Genomic DNA, 20,120 nt, shown 5'->3' on the forward strand with positions numbered 1-20,120 from the left:
ACAAATCATCGATGACGTTCCGATGAGTAGAGGGCACTGGGAACAGAAAGACTTGAGTCCCCTCCTTTATGTAGCAAAGGTCTCACTATAGGATCATGTGCAGTCATTGGCAGAAGGGCTGGACCCCTGGCCTCCAGCTTCTCAGGAGAAAGCTCAAATATCTAGGCTAGAGGTTTTCTTTCCTTCTGGGTGGCCCTTTTACTACAGGTTGGGTCCAAATGTTTGCATAGTCAATAGATGAATGACATTTTTGCTTACTTGTTTTCCAATTAAGGAAAGAGGAGATGGAACAAAGGAGAGAAATAATACCTGATGAAGAATTCTAAAAATAGCATCTCGATCAACTGGGTGATGCATGCTATGCTGGCTTTTATGAAAAGTTGTCCTGCATCCATCCTAACTCCATCCTGATAGCTGACTATCTTCTTGGCTGGGTGAGACTGGAGCAGCCTTGCTAGATCATTTGGAAAAAAAAAACCAGAAACTGTTCATTTAGAGAGAAATTCAATTTTGGAATGGCTAAAAATACTTGTCCTCAACATCAGAAAAGTCAAATCCATTTGATCTTTCATTTCAAAATTATATTTGACTTGAAGTTTAATTTAAGTATATTAAAATATTAAAGAAGATAAATGAAACAAAAATCTCTGCTTTGAACTAAAAAAAAAAAAAGTAGAAATTAGTTGTATTCCCCCCTTCACAAATCTGCTTTAATTTCTCATAGCTCTATTGCAGCATAAACAGCAGAGGTACACTGAACATGCGCAACACTGACTATTGACTAAAACACTTTCAGAAAAAGAAATTACTGTGGGGCTGCCCAGGACTGCCCTGACAGTCCGGTCAGGAGGCTGAAGGCACTGTCACAGCCCTCCTCTAGGTAGACGTTCCAGCATCTTAGTTTTCTACCAGAAGTACTCCAAAAAGGCCGTTTGCATCAGGGGAAAAGTCAACTTTCAGAGAAGATCAGGAGACACTATAATATTGTGACCTGATAGAGAAAAACAGGACTTGTCCTCCCCATCATGCAGCTCAGCTGACATGCTCTAGAGGACAAACCCAATGAACTTGAAAACTGAGTTAGTTTGTTTCTCAGGAATTAATGTGACCACTTGGCTTCCATCCAAATTCTATTTCACTGTTGATGTGTTCTTAATTTTTAATTTTTTTTATAACAGACCACAAATCAAAATAATGGGTATTCCTCTTCCCGTTCTTTAATTTTAACATTTAATATTAAGCTATGTAGGGTCCCAGTAAATAGAAGAATTTTTTAAAATATAATTAAAATTAAGCAATGCAATACCTGCTTCTTTTTTTTTCTCCATTGTTTAAACTTCCTCAAAAGAAACTGAGTAATCCAAAATCATTGGGTTAAATACAATGGTTCTATTGGTCTAGAAAGCTGGCAATCCTAACCAATATTTACTCTTCTTAATGTTTTGACCTCAGCACTATCTACTGTCTTTATTAGTACAGATGCAGTCTATCTTACTGAAAGGAAATGGCTCCATAACCTGACTGCATGGAAAATAAAATGATTTGACAAGGGACATTTCCTTCTTACTGGCCTGGAAGATGTTAGCATACTCATTTGTACTGGCTTCCCAGCTGGAAACACTGGTTGCTTCCAATTGCACAGGGTTTTTTAGTGTGATTTTAAAGAGCAGTTCCACATGTGTTTTCCTTGGTATTTCTGGTTTTTGAAGCGTTCCCAAACTCTGCTTGTAGTCAATATAAACTGAGCTTCACACTTTGCCTCTCTGGTTTTCTTTTCAGTAGATTAGCATTCAGCTGGCCTTTCAGCCTTGGTTGTGAGGCACAGCAGCTCCCATGGACTTCAGTAAGACCATGAGGGAGCAGCTGGGCTACCTGGGAGTCTTTCAAGCATGCTGGTCACTGCCCCAAAGCAAAGGCAAACCGAGAGGTGGCTTGCCGGCCAAAGCAGTGGGATACCCTATCTGCTCTTGACTAGAAGGGAGATGGCAGCAGGCACAGGCATTTTTGCTGAACAGCTCCCTGGTGGGTTAAGGCTTCTGCAACCACAGCATTTTACAGTACTGTCAGACTGTTGTGTGAAAAATAATACTTTTTAAAATTGACACCTCATACAAGGCAAAACATGAAGGCTGATGGGAAAACACACGTTATGGGAGGGATTATCCCATTCTTCTGAAAAACAGTGAGAATATCCAAAGTTCCCTTGGCTTCTTTCACACATTTTGGATTGTGGAGCCTTTCAATAGGTGTGGCAGTGTTGCCAAAAATTTATTAACTGTAAATTTACAGGGAGTCACCTTTGCACAGTCCGTTAAAGGCTGCTTTCTAGAGATGGTGGTACTTCAAGACTTCCCCTGCATCTTATGCTTGATTCTACCTGCCAGGAAATACTCCTATGCAGACAACTGTGAAAGTCCAGTGATGTTACAATAATACATCACTAAATTTTAAGCAAAGAACATTTTGTACTATACGCTTATTTCTATTGGTACTTACGTGTCAGTGAAAAAGGCTATTTGCAAGCACTTCCAGTTAATTCTGCAGTACTGGATTAGGCTGAGCTATCTCAGTAATGCTTCTAAGTATTTCTCATCGCTAGCAGTAATTATGAGATATAGGTCTTGAAAACAAACAGTATCAATAAAGACCCTTCCCTGTGAAAATACTCTACACTGTGATGTAAACTCTATGTAGTTGAATTTGAAGCACACCTCACTTTGTGGTGTTTTTATAAATAACATGAAATTATGCACCAATTATATGTGATGTTTGTTTTGTCAACTTCCACTTTCCAAAATGACCAAGTAAGGATTTTTGTTTGTAGGTAAAATCCTCTTCTATGGGAATTAGTAGCTTTTTAAAGACTAGCCAGAGTAGAGTTTCATTTCTGCTTCTAATCATAAATTATAACAAATTTACAGCTTCAAATTATCAGTACTGTATTTCCATTAAATCCCTAATGCAATACTTAGTGTTAGGTCCTTAATAGCTATGTTTTATACTAAAAGCATATGGCTGACTATTCTTGTGGCTTGCTTAAGGAAATGACTAGCTCCAATCTTATGCTTTAAGGACATAAAACATCATTTAGCAGGAGGATTATATGCAAAGTTATATGCAAAGTCAGGGAAAAGAAAACACCAGAGTGCATGGAGCCAGCCTTTAAGATGCATTACCTGGATGGAAAGGAATGGATACATCAATATTTGCAAGTGAATGTCTCATAACTCGGGGCCAGAGTCTGACTACCCTTAAGTTGCTGTAAGTCAAGAGGAAAACCTTTGGAAAAACTGGAATTTTTGCAAGTCAGCGCAGAAGCAGAATAAACTGTTGTAATCATTTGCCCATAAATGCATGTGATCGGATACATTAAAGAAAATGCAGGCAGCTATTTACTACATGCCCTGACCCAGCAGTGAGAAAACCACATGGAAAGAAAGAAGGCAGATGAAAGAAACACAAGCTGTTACAACAAAGAAGAGGCTGAACAGTGACTTAACTGGGGATTAACATTTGCATTTGCAAGTAATATGTCTGTTGCATTTGCATTTGCAAGAAATATCTCTGTTGTAAATAGATACTCTAACTATGAAGAGACTAGTGGAAAAAAAAGCAAAGTATAATAATTCAAATAATTTATATCATATGCATTGTGCTTATCAGAAAGAATATGTAACAGACTTCCCATTTCTCTTTTTTGCTTGCCAGAAAAAAATCCTTGATTCCAATTTTCTGTAATAAATTCAGCTTTTTTTATAGTACAATCATAGACAATATACACTGTGACTGACGCCATTCTGCTGAGAGTGTTTTGGCATGCTACCAAAAGAAGTAAAATCTGAAGAAGCCTTTATAAGAAAACAGAGAAATAAGCCAATGTCAAGACAGAAAGGGATTATTGTAAAATCTGTGCCTCTTATGTAAATTGGTATTGTTTAGTAGCATCAGTCATGTTTCTTTCCTAAAGGGTTTCACTTTGGTGTTTATGGTTGGAGTGTATGAAAGCTGATAGTCCAGCCTCTCCTATTCTTTTCCCCCAGTTCCCTTCTGGTGCAGCAACCGATTCCTGCGAACCTGAGGGGACCGGTGGCACCAAGAACAGCTACTTCCCTGTCCTCCCACAGCGCAGGAGCTGCTGCTCCGTGTGCTTGTGTCCTCCGTCAGAGCGGGAAGAGACCGTGCTTCCCTCCGGTCAAAAAAATAGGACTAGTATTATGTTTTCCCACTGTTCTGTGTTTATCAGATTAACCAGCAGCAGACATGGCCTGTCTTGCAAATACAGAACCTGATCCAAAGCCCACTGAAGTCACTAGGAGCTGTGCGTGCACCAGAACCATGAATATTAGCTCATCCAAACCATTTTTATACAAAGATTTAAAAAATTACAAGAAAAGGGTTGAGAGAAAACCAGTCTTTTGATAGTTTCAGGGTGGGTTTTTTGGACCAGAGTCTGACCTAAAGCGCACTGTGGCAAGGGGGTCTTTTTTCAGCACTCTTTGGACCAGATCCTTAAAATATGGTCACAGCAATATCACTACCATATTACACAATTGCTTCTTCTCACCCTGCACTCAGTTGGAAGGTGTTCAAGACAAGCCCAAATTTATACCAAAATATTTGCCATGTGTTTCAGAAAAGGTACAATAAACTTTGAACACAGCAGAACAGATTTTATGTCCAGCATTTCCTTTTAAACTCCTTTATCTTTCTCCCTCCCTCTTTCACTCTCACACCCCTGCACCCTCACATTTTATATGACAGCATTGCTTTAGTACCTTCAATAAAACAGCCTCAGCCAGTGAAGCCAACACAAGCACCTTATGAGGTGTGACTAACTTCTGAGTGCAGCCCTTTTCCTTTGCTGCTGTTTATAGATGACATAGGAGCCCTTGTTGGCCCTGTAGCTTGCTTAATTGACTTAAAGCTGGTAGTGAGCAAGTGAAACAGAAACATGGCATTTGTTAGCTTTTTGATCCCCTGCTTTGTGATCAGCACTGATATCGCTTTCTCTTGCCAGAATACTGATGACTTTGTGGGTGCCAGTTCTCCAGGGGACATTGTTATTGGAGGCTTGTTTGCAGTTCATAGCGAAATGCTGCATCCAGAAGAATATCCAATCAAGCCAGTAATTCAGAATTGCGCTGGGTGAGTAATACTGGAAATTACATATATAGCAAAGAAGAGATCACTGACATCAGGCATGTACTTCTTATATTAAGATCAATAAAATCTGATTCTCTTGCATTTTTCAGTCTTTAAAAAGACCTTGGACATCACATAAATAGTGCATAAATTAATACAGGATGACAAAGTGATCCTACTTCAACCTTCATATATAAGCAAATAGCCCTGGAGGTTTGTTCTGAACAATCATTTAATTTCCATGTAAATGCTAATTTGTTGCTATGTGTATGAAGTAGTCTGCTGTGCAGTTGTTCATTATTTGTTTTGAAGTTGCACCTACATGATTTGAACATAGGCAGACTGTTCCATTTTACCTAAGCACATGTTAAAGTATGTCCCCCACCTCACAGGGTAGCTCTGTTGTGATCTATGATAGTACCTTGATGACTAGATTGTAATTATTGTTATAATTACTGTAATTATTACAATTTGTACTATAATTGTGGCATTATGTTACAGGATAGAATATATGTATACACACCATGTCATGTACGCATTCAGGTTCACACTGTGCATCAGACTATGTATTTTGTTGGCTCCAAATCCTACTGTGCTTGAAACATCCATTTTTCTGGAAAGAATGCAAAGGAAACCTGGTGAAGAACTTCATTTTAAGTATATAATAAAGCTTTCTTAAGCCCAGGAATTCCAAATATGCATTTTCTTTAATTTTAATACTCAAGTTCTATTTGAATTTTACATGCAACTTAATCCCAGATCTGAATCTAATAATCAGCTGGACATACAGGTATCCATCTGTTTTTATTTCAAAATGAAGAAGTTGATAGTTTTGTCAGCCTTCCATTATTTTTCTATGGAGTCATAAATTGTCTCAGGTCCATTTGAAATGTAATTTAGTTTGCAAGGTTTGTAAACTTTAGAGAAGCTTGCCTGAGAGAAGGGTTGGTTGTATTGCAGACATTTTGTGCTAGCACAGTTCTGATAAGTATCTGTTATAATATCCCTTTATGCTGGAGATAAGGGAAATAGCTGTATTAACTTCTCCAGGTTTAGAGAGGATTTTAGGAACATCGATGCAAGCACTAGAAGCCCTCAACCTGTGAAATATTTTCTTCTCTTGTGAAATATTTAGTCCTTTCTTTTCTTTGTTTCATGCTTTTGGTGAAAGTAAATATATTTTTAAAAATGCTTACTGGGCAGATGAAGTACATTGGAATAGCTTCACTGAATTTGACAGATGCTTCCTGAAGACATCATTTGCAAATTTTCATGTAACATGAAAATTAATTTTTTAGTACCTGTTTTTTTCAGAAAAACATTTTTATTCAGGTATATTTTAAGTTTTATGTTTATTTTGCTTAATCTCCCATGTAGGTGAGGCAAAAATATACAGTTTCTAATCTTTTGTACACAAAAACCCAAGCAAGTCACACAAAACATACTATCCATCACTTCTTTTCAGTAGTTGTCAAATTCTAAGGGTTATGCTCAAAACGGACTTTGCTTCAGCCTTGTTCCCAGCAATGTTTTTCTAAAATAAAACTTCTGTGTTTCCTGACAGGTTTGAAATTCAAATTTTTCTTCAGACACTTGCAATGATACATGCTATTGAAATGATCAACAATTCAACACTGTTATCTGGAGTTACTCTGGGCTACGAAATCTATGACACATGTGCAGAAGTTACAAAAGCCATGGCATCTGCTCTGAGGTTCCTGGCTAAATTCAATTCTTCGAAGGACGTTGTAGAGTTCAAGTGTAACTACTCAGACTACATCCCGAGAATTAAGGCAGTCACTGGAGCCAGCTACTCGGAGGTGTCAATGGCAGTTTCAAGGCTGTTGGCTTTGCAACTAATTCCACAGGTAGGTTTGAGGGAGCTATTTCATTTTAGACAGAGTCAAATGTACCATGCTTAGAATAAAGGTGTGGCTCTAGTGACAGAGATTGCAAAAGCCACATGTTTGCTACAGGGCAGGATTTTACTCAACCTAAGGACATCAGGAGGACTGGGATTCAACTCCAAATGGAGAGCTTGATTCACTTGCCTAAACACAGGCAGTAAGGGCTATTTTATATGCCTGAGGCACATGCCTCCAAGTGCTATTTCAGGATGATGCTGGGCTCTTGCCAGCCTGGCAGCACCATGCTGTTCCAGCAGTCCTGCATGGCTGCACCAGTTGCTCTACTGTACCTCAGATGCCACTCAAGGACTTGGTTGTGTTGGTTGATGAGAAGCTCAACATGAGCCAGCAGTGTGCGCTTGCAGCCCAGAAAGCCAACCATATCCTGCGCTGCCTCAAAAGAAGTGTGACCAGCAGGTCAACGGAGGTCATTCCCCCCCTCTACTCAGCTCTCGTGAGACCCCACCGGAGTACTGCATTCAGCTCTGGGGCCCTCAACATAAGAAGGACACGGATCTGTTGGAGCGAGTCCAGAGGAGGGCCACAAAGATGATCAGAAGGCTGGAACACCTCTCCTATGAGGAAAGGCTGAGAGAGTTGGGGTTGTTCAGCCTGCAGAAGAGAAGGCTCTGGGGAGATCTTACAGCAGCCTTCCAGTACCTGAAGGGGGCCTACAGGAAAGCTGGAGAGGGACTTCTTACAAGGGCATACTTTACTAGTGATAGTACAAGGGGCAATGGCTTTAAGCTGGAAGAGGGTAGATTTAGATTAGATACTAGGAAGAAATTCTTCACCATGAGGGTGGTGAGGTACTGGAACAGGTTGCCCAGAGAAGTTGTGGGTGCCCCAACCCTGGAAGTGTTCAAGGCCACATTGGAAGGGGCTTTGAGCAACCTGGTCTAGTGGAAGGTGTCCCTGCCCATGGCAGGGGGTTGGAACTAGATGATCTTTAAGGTACCTTCCAACATAAACCATTCTATGATTCTATGATTCTGTGACTTTGTTCAGGCAACCAAGTTACACCTGCTGTGTCTAGTCTGACTGGTGGTGAATAAGACAGTACTCAATTTTAAGACAAAAAAAAAAAAAAAAACAACAAACCCACAACAAACAAAAAAACCAAAATCAAATTTGGCCAGAAATTTGGAAATTCTCTCTTGCCTGATATAGGTTGGACTTTGGAGTCTGTTTTAACTATGGACAGGGAAGTGAGGAATATTGCTTTAAAACACAGTTTTACTCCTGTTACTCTTCAAGCAGCTATAGAAAAGAAGGAATACAATTCCCTAGATCCACACTGGTCCTTTCCAAAACATCCTTCTCTATTTATGACCTCTCTAGGGCTGGTACAGTCCCACACTTGCACTTAGGCTGGTGCTTACATTTCTACTTTCACCATTGTAAAAGAGTTGGAGTCAAGGCCAGGACCAACAAGGAAAAAGGCGATCCACTTCCACACCATCCTGTGTTGCACATTGGGTTGGGCAATTTGACATAAATTACCTTACTGCAAAGTACCAACATAGTAAACAAACATGTGCAAAAGACACAAAACCTGAAATAAACATAATTTTTGAGTCTTTTCCTCTATAATGGTAGGAAGTAATTATGACCTCCAGCTCCACCATGGGAGCAATAGTAAGAATGAGAATTAAAATGCCACACTTAAACATAATCAAAAGGCAAGTGATGAAACAAGTCTGCATTGGGACATAAAGATGAAAAAGGTGACCCAGCAGATTTTTCTGTAATCTTCCGACAATAGTAAGATTTGGTATCCCCTCCAGACAGGTGACTTATTTTGGAAAGCTTAGATTTATTTTTTAAATCTGTCAAGCAATGTATTAAATATGAGTGTAGGAAAAAAAAACTAGATAGAAAAGGATTAAAACTAAAGAGATTTAAACAACAATGTTCCATTTACCTTTTTCTAGCTACATTCACAAGGAAAAGGTAATAAACCTTTTATATGAAAGAATCATAACATACTGTAGTATTGGTTACTGTTTGTTTTTCTGGGAGGTTCTTCTAACAGCCTTAACGATCCTTTTAAATGATAGTAATTAAATCTTGGAGAGAAAATATGTATGTGGGTGAACCGTACTAACATACTCAGTGATAGAAAAATACTGCTAAATGTAAGGGTACTAGCAATTTGAATAATAACTCAAACAATACTTAATTCTTCCAATGTTTTAAATACTGTTTTGAATAGCATGTTGATGGTATCTGAACAGAGTAAACCAAAATCCTTATACCAGTATAATTGTCATATCCATGTTGAAAGGTTTTATTCTCTGCCTTCACCGAAGTAAGTAATTACGTGCATGAGGATGAAAATAGTGAAAGTGGTACTGGGCATGAGCCTGCATCCAAATAACAGGGTGAAGGAACCTGCCCCATTTGGCTGCACCTTGTTGATGTTCAGTCACAGGAGGAGGGAGCCCTGGGTCAGGCTGGATGAAAGAGCAATCATGTCAATGTTGGATCTCTTGGCATCCTTTGCAGAAGACCTCTTCTGTAACTGAATTGTTCGCTCTTCCTAGGTCAGTCCTGCATCATCAGCTGAAATCCTCAGTGACAAAATCCGGTTTCCTTCTTTCTTCAGGACTATCCCCAGTGATTTCCATCAGACAAGAGCAATGGCCCACTTGATCTGTGAGTCTGGGTGGAACTGGATTGGAGTAATAGCCACTGATGATGACAATGGGCGCTTTGCTCTGGAGAGCTTTGGGGTCCAGGCCATGGCAAACAATGTTTGCATAGCTTTTAAAGAAATGCTGCCTGCCTATCTCTCTGACAACACCTTTCACACCAAAGTTGATCATGCAATTGAGAAGATTGTCAAGGAAACCAGAGTAAATGTTATTGTTGTCTTTATGAGACAGTTCCATGTCCTCAAACTATTTAAGAAGGCAGTTGAGAGGAATGTAAATAAAATCTGGATTGCAAGTGATAATTGGTCGGCTGCAGTCAAAATCAGTACAATTCCCAATATCAGACAGCTGGGGACCATTGTGGGATTTGGATTTAAAAGCGGAGACATCTCCACATTCCAAGACTTTCTGAGAAACCTTCCTGAAAAGCCCACTGACAACAACAAGTTTTTACATGAATATATTATGCTTTTGTCAGTCTGTGCACACCTGGAATACCACGATTTTCAAACATGCATTTCAAACCAGTCCCAAGATGATCTATTGCAAAACGTTGAAAATAAACATCAGATCTGGAGAGATGATTTTTTGAATGCTAACATTGAACCGGGATTTATCCATAGTACTATACTTGCAGTCTATGCCATTGCTCACGCCATTAAAGGGCAATGCAAAGAGAGAAACTGCAAGGATCCCTCTGCTTTCACTCCCTGGGAGGTATGATGTTAATTCTTTCAGGTCTCATTGTCTCTGCAAAACTTTGATCTCATTTTTGCTCCCACATTCCTGGATTTACTAGCTTGGTCCTTTTACTAAATGAATTTTTAGTCCTGTTGCTGACTTTCTTCACCAACTGAAATCACAGACTATATGCTAGAGCTGCAGTATGTAACTGCTGCAGTGCTTTGCCTCCCATGTAGACTTGTGGCCACGTAGACACAGAAGCTCCTGGTGCTAAGCCATGTCTGTGCTCTGCTGTAGATAGATAGAAAATTATTATTGCATTTCACATACAGATAGCTAACTGATCGTGAGTGACTGCATACCCACACCTCCTCCTTCATGGGTACAATAGCAATGGCTCCACAGGTGCAGACGGGATCTTTAGCTGCTGGGTTTTGTTAGCTACCCTAATATCTCCCCCATCACCTTCAAAGAGCACACAGAGTAAAGCTTGGGTGAAGGCTCCAATCTGTAGTCTCCTTGTTGGAACGTTTTGCTAGATACTCATGTGGGATGGAATAAAATGTATAGTCAATCTACAGTTGACTTATCAGCTATTCAGCTATTAGTGGTTGTTCCTGCTGCTGCAAACCACTGTAATACACAGCAATGAGTGCTCTTGAGAGATGGGGATATCGCAGGACAGGAGCATTCACCAGTTTCAAATTTCCTCTCTCTCTCTCCTGCCATTGTCTCTGTTTTGTCTGAATTCAGGTATTTTCCTCTAAAATGAATCTTTACTTGAAAGTGAAAATGCAACAGACTATTCCTGTGTCTGATCTTATTCATACTGAAGTGACTGGTAGGAAAATTAGACACAATCTTTAAGATGGGTGAGGTACTTGTTATCAAACTCTACTGGGTGGGAAAAGAAGAGGAAAAATCAGGCAAGTAAACCTGACCTGACCTTTTACCCAAGAACCTGCTCAGGAGTATTCACTTTTACACACTTTTACTCAGAGGATTAAACAAAAGTTCATTTAAAAGTCAAACAACGACCAAAGCACTCTGACTTACTCTGACCTCTTATCCTAGGTCAGGGCAGGTCAAACCAAGATAGGGGATTTGAAAAAAACCCCAAACAGTAACAATCAGACTGTTATATGAATTTGTAAATGCAAATGGGACAAATTCAGGACTGCTCAGCAGGGGATGCAATTTGATGGAGCTGCACTTACATCATTGCTGAATTAAAACCCAAACCAGCCAAATGAAAAGTCCTGTTAAGAGGCTAAGAACTCATGAAGAAAACTGAAAGAGATAGTTATTCCCCCTGTGCTGTTTTCATAATACATTTCCTCTACACTAAGTTTAAACCCTTTAGAAATGGATATATATACATGTAAAGCTTAAGATGCAACTAATCCGTATCACATCTCCACATACAGACAAATGATAGTCATTGGTCTCACAGCCTTTGCAAAAATAACCATCAGCTACATCAAAATGTTGCTAATTATTAGCCCTTTCTGTCTGAAGCTCAAGATGTATTCAAAAAGCTCTGTTGTTCCCGTATTGTTAGTGATATTGGAAAAGTGGAGAAGAGAAAGATTAAATGACTAGCCTGAATATATACAATAAAAAAACTCCTATTCAGTCCCACACAACTATGCAACATACAACTCAAAAGAAATATTGGTTAGAAGCACACTTTGGTTCTTCATAAATTGGTAGAGATGCAGCAAAAAGTATATGAATTCTCAAAAAAAATATGTTATACATGAAAAAATGACATGTTATATACACCAGATGTGTTATATACATGTAATTACCACAGCCTATTGAAGTAATATACTTGTCAGTATGTTCGTTAAATGCTACAAATATCACAAATGGATCCGTGTAAGAGTGTGCTTTTCAAAGGGCAGTTAAACTCAGCCTTTCACCAAAACCTTGGGATTCTTCCTTGTTAATTACTGTTGCCAAAAGTCATTAGGCCTGCAAAGGGATAAAACCTTTGCTTTAATTAAGAACTGTGGTAGCTAACAAAAGTCCTTCTACGGTCTCCCTGTGAATTGGGAGTGGGTTATATGTGCCTTAACCTGGCCTTTTCTAGATTCACACAGAACTTTTTGATCTGGCTGTTTGTGATGAGGAAGACAGAAATTTCCCCCCGTGGAACAGAATGGGTTGCAATAGGAAGCTGACAGTTGCCTTATGAAAGCATGCTTGTTTTGATATTTCCTACAATCTATCAAACATGGCCTAGCTGTTTATTGCCATTGCGCCATTGATCACTTCATCTGAGCAAACTGCCATGCATTGTCCATTTAAAAAGTCTGCGTCTCACCTTGTAATACACAATATCAGTCAGAGTCACAGCTGAAAACAATGTTAGGTATTTCCAGACACACTGGGGGAGGTTACTCTGGAAGCAAATCTTGCCCAGATCAACTCTGGTGACAGTAAAGTAACAACAGGAGCATCATTCACTGTCTTTCTTTACAAGAAGGGGAGTTCCAAAAGGCCATTAGTTCTTGCAAGCAAAAATCTTTTCTTTCCCATTGTTGTACCAAAATTTCCAAGGCTAATGAAAAAATAATAACATGAGTATTTGTACTCATTGCATAGAGTTAAGAAATGATGATTTTTTTATTAATAGATTTTTTAAAGTCAACAGGATTGTCTGAATAATGTAATACTGTGTGGGATACCAAATTAAACAGTTCTAAAGATGCCTTTTAATTTTAAGATTTCTTTTACTCCTAAAAAGCCTCATTTCTTTTTAACTTCATATTATCATACGGATGTTAAACTACTGAGCTTATCACACTGACATGATACTGATGTATGTTATCGTTCCTTATACTTATGTTTAGCTCCTTGAAGAACTTAAAAAAGTTACAGTCATTGATAGTGATAAAGAAATCAAGTTTGACTCCAATGGAGATATGAGCACCAGTTATGATGTACTTCTTTGGAAAGAAATTAATGGCCACATTGAAATCACCACTATGGCAGAATATGACACAGAGAAAGGTGACTTTATCTTCAAGGATGAGGAGAAAAAAAAAGAATTTCTGGATTTAAAGGTAACTTTTAATTTGTTGACATAACATGTGAAATTTGCTTCATGTTTTTTCTTCTCCCTCCAGTATTTGCAACTGAAGTATGTGTCAGCTAGAAAACTCTCTTGTGGTTTCATGTTCTCCTTTTAGAGCAAAGAATCCTCTCTGGGTTTATCCGACCACCTTCACAGACCCTGAGAACCATGTTAGCCTGTGAGCAGGCTTAGTGATTTGAAATTGAGTTATTTCTCCAGAGTGCTTCTAAGAGGTCTACTAAGATAAGCAACTGAAGTTATGTCTGTCCTAAGGATGCTATTCTAGAATCTTGAAAAGGGGTTTTAAAATAAAAAATTACTGTGTATAAAAGCCCCCTCTCTTACATAACACCACCATTTATTTTGTACATGAAGACTCATATCTGTTGACTTTACTGTTTTAAAAAAAAAAAAGAAAAAGAAAAATAAGGTTTTGTTGGTTATTTGCTCCTATTAGAGATGGGGTCAGAGCAGCTACAGGAATCTGAGGTAGGTGGCACCACCTGGAGCCCTGGCACAGGACTAGTGGGTGGCCCTGGCCAGTTCCAGCTGTCATCTTTGCATGAGTGGAAGTCTTGTTCATTGTGCAGCTCTGTGCTGCAAAGTATTCACCACTAATGGGATGGGGAGAGGCTGCTTACTAGGTGGGCTGAATTTGAGTCTCAGCTGATAGAAAAGGCTGAGGACGGAAGAAAACCTCAAATCTTGTCCCTCTTTGTGGCACTGCCCAGGATGGCAAGGAAATGTCTCCACCTCCTTGTGAGCACCATCCTGGAGGGAGAAGAAATAGTAGTGTCCCTCAGGACTGCTTCTCCATTTTACAAAAATTGTCTTTGGAAGGAGGACCTGAACTAACTCCTTGAGAGAAGGCCCTGATCGCACACCCTAGAGTTGTGCTTCACGGACTCAGGGATGAGCTGCCAAGGGTTGGGAACATCGGAGCTGCAGTGCAGAGCACCCGCCGAGGTGTCTCCACTGAGCTGAGGTGTCTCCACCAGGCTTGGAGCAGCCAAGACGGGTTTCAGGATCTCACTTGTGAAGCAGTCCACTCGAATCCCCCATCAGATGTTTCTGGGCTTTCTTTGGAGCTGATCCTCAGCAGTCTAAATCCCAGGTTCAGAGCTGGATGAGACGCTTTGATCTGGATTTTAAAGGTACAGACAGTTCCACTGATTGGTATTCAGGGCCAAAAAATAAAATTAGCAGGCAGATAATGCCCCATCCTGCCACTTGTGTGGAGAAAATACAAGAAACATGGAGCCTACAATGCCTTTTTTCAGCATCATTTTCAGATTCCCTTAAAATACGTTAGATAGATACAAAAAGAGGGTGTAAATTGCAGGATTAGTGGAGGTTTATTTTAATGGTTCTTAGTAATTAGTGGGGCCTGAGCTGATTTTTTTTGTTCTCTGCATGCTGCAGAAGGTTCAGTCAACATGCTCCCAGCACTGCAGGCCAGGACAGATGAAAAAGGTTACAGAAAGTCCACACACATGCTGCTATGAGTGTGTTTACTGCCCAGAAAACCATTACAGCAATCAAACAGGTAAGGAATTGCCATCCAAATAAATGTTTATTTAGACATCAATACAATTGTTTTGTTTGGGTATAATGTGCCTTGGCAACCTCAGGTATAATTTTGGAATGGGATTAAAATATTTGTTTATGCTCAGTTTCCCAAATATGAGTGTTCAGCCTATAAAACTTGGTTTAAATGCTTTTTAGAAGACCAAACTTAAAACAAATAGATTTTCCAGCTGACTAGCATTATCCTTTGTTAGGATGGAAAGTCTGGTTCATTTATCAGTGAGACTGACTCTCATTAAAATAGAGCCTTGCTTCCCTGTCTTTCCGCAGTACACCCAGTCCAATAAGGAAGAAATTTTTTACGATGAGGGTGGTGAGGCACTGGAACAGGTTGGCCAGAGAAGTTGTGGATGCCTCAGCCCCAGAAGTGTTCAAAGTCAGGCTGGATGGGACGCTGAGCAACCTGATCTAGTGGAAGATGTCCCTGTCCATGGCAGGGGCTTGGACTAGATGATCTCTCAAGGTCCCTTCCAGCCCAAACCATTCTATGAGTCTATGACATTCAAGGGTTATGTATTTTGCTTAACAGCATATTTTTTTGTCTTGCCAGGGAGTACTGTGAAGTTTGATATAACTGTACAGTAATATTTTCTAGTATCAAATCTGATGTGTACTTTACCACTGGTTCATTTATAGGTTTGAGCAAAAATTTTTAAAGGGGAAAATTAAATACGAAGGAGAGAGATAGAATTAAGGAAATTGTGGTACAATGTACATTTAATATCCTGAGAGCAGAAGGAAATTATATTTATCTCTTTAATTCAAATAATTGTGAAATTTCTCCATATCAGTGGATAGGAATTTTAAAGCAAAAGTAACCTTTCAAAGCCTAATCTAAAGCAATGTTTATTCTTGCTGTTGTATTTCAAAAGCTGTCTGTAAAGACAAAGTTGGGTTTTTTCTTGTCAAAATAGGTAAACAAAAGAAACATACTTCCAATTTTTGCAAGAGAATTGATTTACTTTCAAGTCATTGTTCAGGTTTCAGTTAAAGTTTGCCTGTCCAGAACTCTGGCCAGGTCATGTATCACTGGTCAGCGATGACCAAGGCAGTTTTAGGACCCAGGTCCTTCTCCCTGTCCCCTCCCTGCCCCTTGCTGCAGGCAGCCCCTGATCCTCAGCCGCTGCAGCCACCACTGACACCACTGCCACCAGTGCCACCACAGCCACCAGTGCTACCAGTGCCACTACTGCCACCTCAGCCACTGCAGCCACCACTGACACCACTGCCACCAGTGCCATCACAGCCACCACTGCCACCAGTGCCACCACTGCCATCACAGCCACCACTGCCACCAGTGCCACCACTGCCACCGCAGCCACTGCAGCCACCACTGCTACCACTGCCACCAGTGCCATCACAGCCACCACTGCCACCAGTGCCACCACTGCCACCGCAGCCACTGCAGCCACCACTGCCACCACTGCCACCACTGCCACTGCTGCCACCGCAGCCACCACAGCCCTGCAGCTCCTCCGCCTGGACGGCGACAGCAATAGTCAGAAGCAATCAGCCCTGATTATTCCCCTCAGCATCCCTTCCCACATTCCTCTTGTATCTCAGTCCTCGATAATCCACTTCGCAGTTTATTTACTTCGGGTTTCTAAGTTATCTTCCTTTTTTCTGCTTTCAGATATGGATTACTGCTACCGATGTAACAACAAAACCTACTGGGCTCCCGTCAACAGTACCACCTGCTACAGAAAGACAATCCATTTCCTCGCCTGGACTGACTGGTTTGCTATTTTCCTCCTCTTCCTCTCCGCTTTTGGGGTTGTGTTGATTTTGTCAATCAGTGTAATATTTACTAAAAACTTGAACACACCAGTTGTAAAGGCATCTGGAGGTCTAACTGTCTGCTATATTATTCTCTTCAGCCACTTCTTAATTTTTTTAAGCACTGTCTTCTTCATAGATGAACCCACAGGATTCAAGTGTAAAACTAGGCAAGCCCTCTTTGGCATAAGTTTTGCACTCTGCATTTCATGTATTTTAATAAAGTCACTAAAAATTTTACTAGCCTTCAGCTTTGATCCCAAGCTGCAGAATTTCCTGAAATGCGTATATAAACCTGTTCCCACTGTGGTCACCTGCACTGGAATTCAAGTTATCATTTGCACCTTCTGGTTAATATTTAGGACGCCCTTTGTAAAGCAAAATTTCTCAATCCCAAGAGCAATAATTCTGGAGTGCAATGAGGGTTCTATTGTGGCTTTTGGGATTATGTTGGGCTACATCGCTGCCCTAGCCTTCATTTGCTTCATATTTGCCTTTAAAGGTAGGAAGTTACCAGAGAACTACAACGAAGCTAAATTCATCACCTTTGGCATGCTAATTTACTTTATAGCGTGGATTGTATTTATCCCTGTCTATGCAACTACATTTGGCAAATACTTGCCGGCAGTGGAAATCATCGTTGTTTTAATATCCAATTATGGAATCCTCTGCTGCACTTTTCTTCCAAAGTGCTATATCATCCTTTACAAGCAAGAAACAAATACAAAATCTGCCTTTCTCAAAATGGTTTACACATATTCCTCCAAGAGTGCAGGCAGTGTTGCTGTTAGTCAGATTTCTTTGGATTCAAAGTCTTCCAGCTCCAGAGCTACTATCTCAGACTCATGTAAATCTGAGAAAAACTCTGTGAATGGGAATTGCCATTTCCAAGTGCCTGGGCAGAGGCTAATAAAAGGGAAAGTTCTTCCTAAAAATACTGCAAGGACTACGGCCAGGAAAAGGCTCTCCAGCATATGACTGGGCAGCATTAAGGACTAGAAGACGAAAAGCCATCTAAGGGAGCCATTTCTCTTTCAGGTCCCTTTCCTTTTGGCATCCCCAAGGAGAGCAGGCCACACGAAATGCCTTCTCCTCTGGGACTTAAGCAGTTATCCATTAACAGATTTGCAAGGCTTTCCTGGCTCACAGAGTCCAGCCCCTGCTCCTGTGGGCACCATGAGGTGCAGTCCCCTTCAGCAGCTCCCCTCCTTCCCCAGCCCGCTCAGGTAGACCTGCAGGAACCTGTTCCACAATCTCACTTCCCCGAGTGAGACAGGAGCATCAGGAAATTATTATTTCTCACAGACATGTGCGTGGGAACGTAAGGGTTTACCCCACTTTTTTTTGCGTCTTTGTTGCCCAATTGTTCAAGGAGCTCTTCTTCACACCTGGCTCTGTTTTACAGATCAAACAGAACCCTCTCCCAGCCTTTGTTTGCTAGGATAAACAAGCCCAGTCCTTTAGTCTCCACTTCTAAGATCGGCTTTCCATTCTCCTGAACATCCAAAAGTAACCCTTTTCACCTGCTATCAGTGAATCCTTTTTTTTAACTCCCCAAAATTGCATACCTTATTCCAGACGAGCGCTGCAGTAACTTTCAAAGTTCCTTGTATTTACCAGGATGACAATAAACTAGAGGCAGGTCTACATAAAAACTAAAGAATTGCTCTGCAGCTCTGTAGTTATACATATGTTCACCTACTTTTTTTCCTCATACTCAGAGGAAATATAATGATTCACCTCATGCACTTCCTCTGATGTATGAGGAGAGAAGACCCACTATGTTTGTCTCCAGGTGTCCTCTTAGTTGAGGTTGTAATCTCAATGTGTAATGTCAAAACTTACAAACACTAATTGATTCCTTTCATTAGCATAAATAATGTAATGACCAGGATGAGCATGAGCGCATCCTAGGAATTTTAGCTTTTTTGATACATATTTAAAAAATCTGATTTTCAACAAGCAAATGACAATGAACCATTCCGATACATAGAAATAGCACAAAAATGAACTGATACGAGCTGCACTGGATGAGTCTTTGCTCTGTAGCTCCATCAACATAACTATGCCGTGCCTTCTGTACTAGAGGCAAAAGGCACGTGTTGGAAAGAGGATTTTTTTCTGTTGGGACAACGGTACCATAGAGCTTTTTCAAACCCTTAAGAGCAGAGCTATGCTGCAAGTCCAGGACTGTGAAGAATACTTTTCTGGGCTCCTAAAGCCCATGGCCTGGATCATGGAAACTTTGCTATTTTAACAACTTCTGTGCGATGTTACTGTGAAATAATACTAATTCCTTGAGTTTTGTTCATGCTTCTGTTTAGATCTGGAATAAATGGATGTTGTGGCAGGCCAAAATAAAATTCAGTAGATTTGGTGTTACACAGACGTATTGTTGTTATGTACAATATATCTATTTTTCTCTTATTTCTATTTATATGTTGTAACCGACATCTATATGATTTTTTCTACTCGTATTTTGTCAAAAAGAGCTATAAATCACAGTTCAACCATGGACACAGGCAATGAAATTACAGTGACACGTAGACTATATATGTAATATGTATCTGTGGAGACATTTTTAAAGTAATTTGAATGGCAAGGCTGCCATTTATATACATATTTGAGTAATTAGGTAAGTTCTGTAGTTGTTTGGAAGAATGTAGGTTTATGCACATGTATTTATATGATGAATGCTGTTCATACATCAGTTGTTACAAATACTGTTCTGAATACGAAATTATGTATGATAAGGTTAGAATTCCTGCAATTTGGCTGCCAATGCCGCAAAAAGTCCCTCCCCAAAAGAGAGAAGCAAAGCTTACATTGCACAATGACTGTCAGCACTCAGCTGGTTAGAAAAGTTAATTTGGCTCGAACGTTGTACCTGTATTTACTGTTTTCAAAAGTGTTGAGTGTATCAGGTCTTGAAGATATATGAAAGGGAATGATTAAAGCCATATTCTTATTTAAAATTGAGTTTGCTTACTTAATTTCCTTCCCTCTCCCCATGAACTTTGGTTTGGCCTTGAACAGCAGCAATACACACACCTGTGTAGTGTTCCCACCCAGTAGATCTCAGTCTGCTTCTTACAAATGTCCTTCAGGTTGAAAGCTAGGTATGGTAGGGCAATCCCCCCTACAGGACAATGAGGAAAGTCCCTTGAGGAATAGGGAGTGAAGACAGGGATATGAAGGTCTCTACGGAGGTGTCTTTAAGGAAAGACATCACATATGGCAGAATTTCAAAAGAGTCCTGCATGCTATATCTGCCTTTCCAGTTAC

General features: G+C 40.1%; 1 protein-coding gene across 1 annotated transcript; it reads left to right on the forward strand.

The window, feature by feature from the left end:
• The first annotated feature begins 4,951 nt into the window (after nt 1-4,951).
• On the forward strand, nt 4,952-17,813 carry GPRC6A (G protein-coupled receptor class C group 6 member A). The gene is made up of 6 exons (XM_009808667.2): nt 4,952-5,145; nt 6,707-7,010; nt 9,596-10,423; nt 13,249-13,461; nt 14,895-15,018; nt 16,693-17,813. Exons 1-6 carry the CDS (start codon nt 4,952-4,954, stop codon nt 17,811-17,813), a joined length of 2,784 nt encoding a protein of 927 aa, XP_009806969.1.
• The last annotated feature ends 2,307 nt before the right edge of the window (nt 17,814-20,120 follow it).

The sequence above is a fragment of the Gavia stellata genome, chromosome 2 (genome assembly GCF_030936135.1).
Source record: "Gavia stellata isolate bGavSte3 chromosome 2, bGavSte3.hap2, whole genome shotgun sequence".
Classification (NCBI taxonomy): domain Eukaryota; kingdom Metazoa; phylum Chordata; class Aves; order Gaviiformes; family Gaviidae; genus Gavia; species Gavia stellata.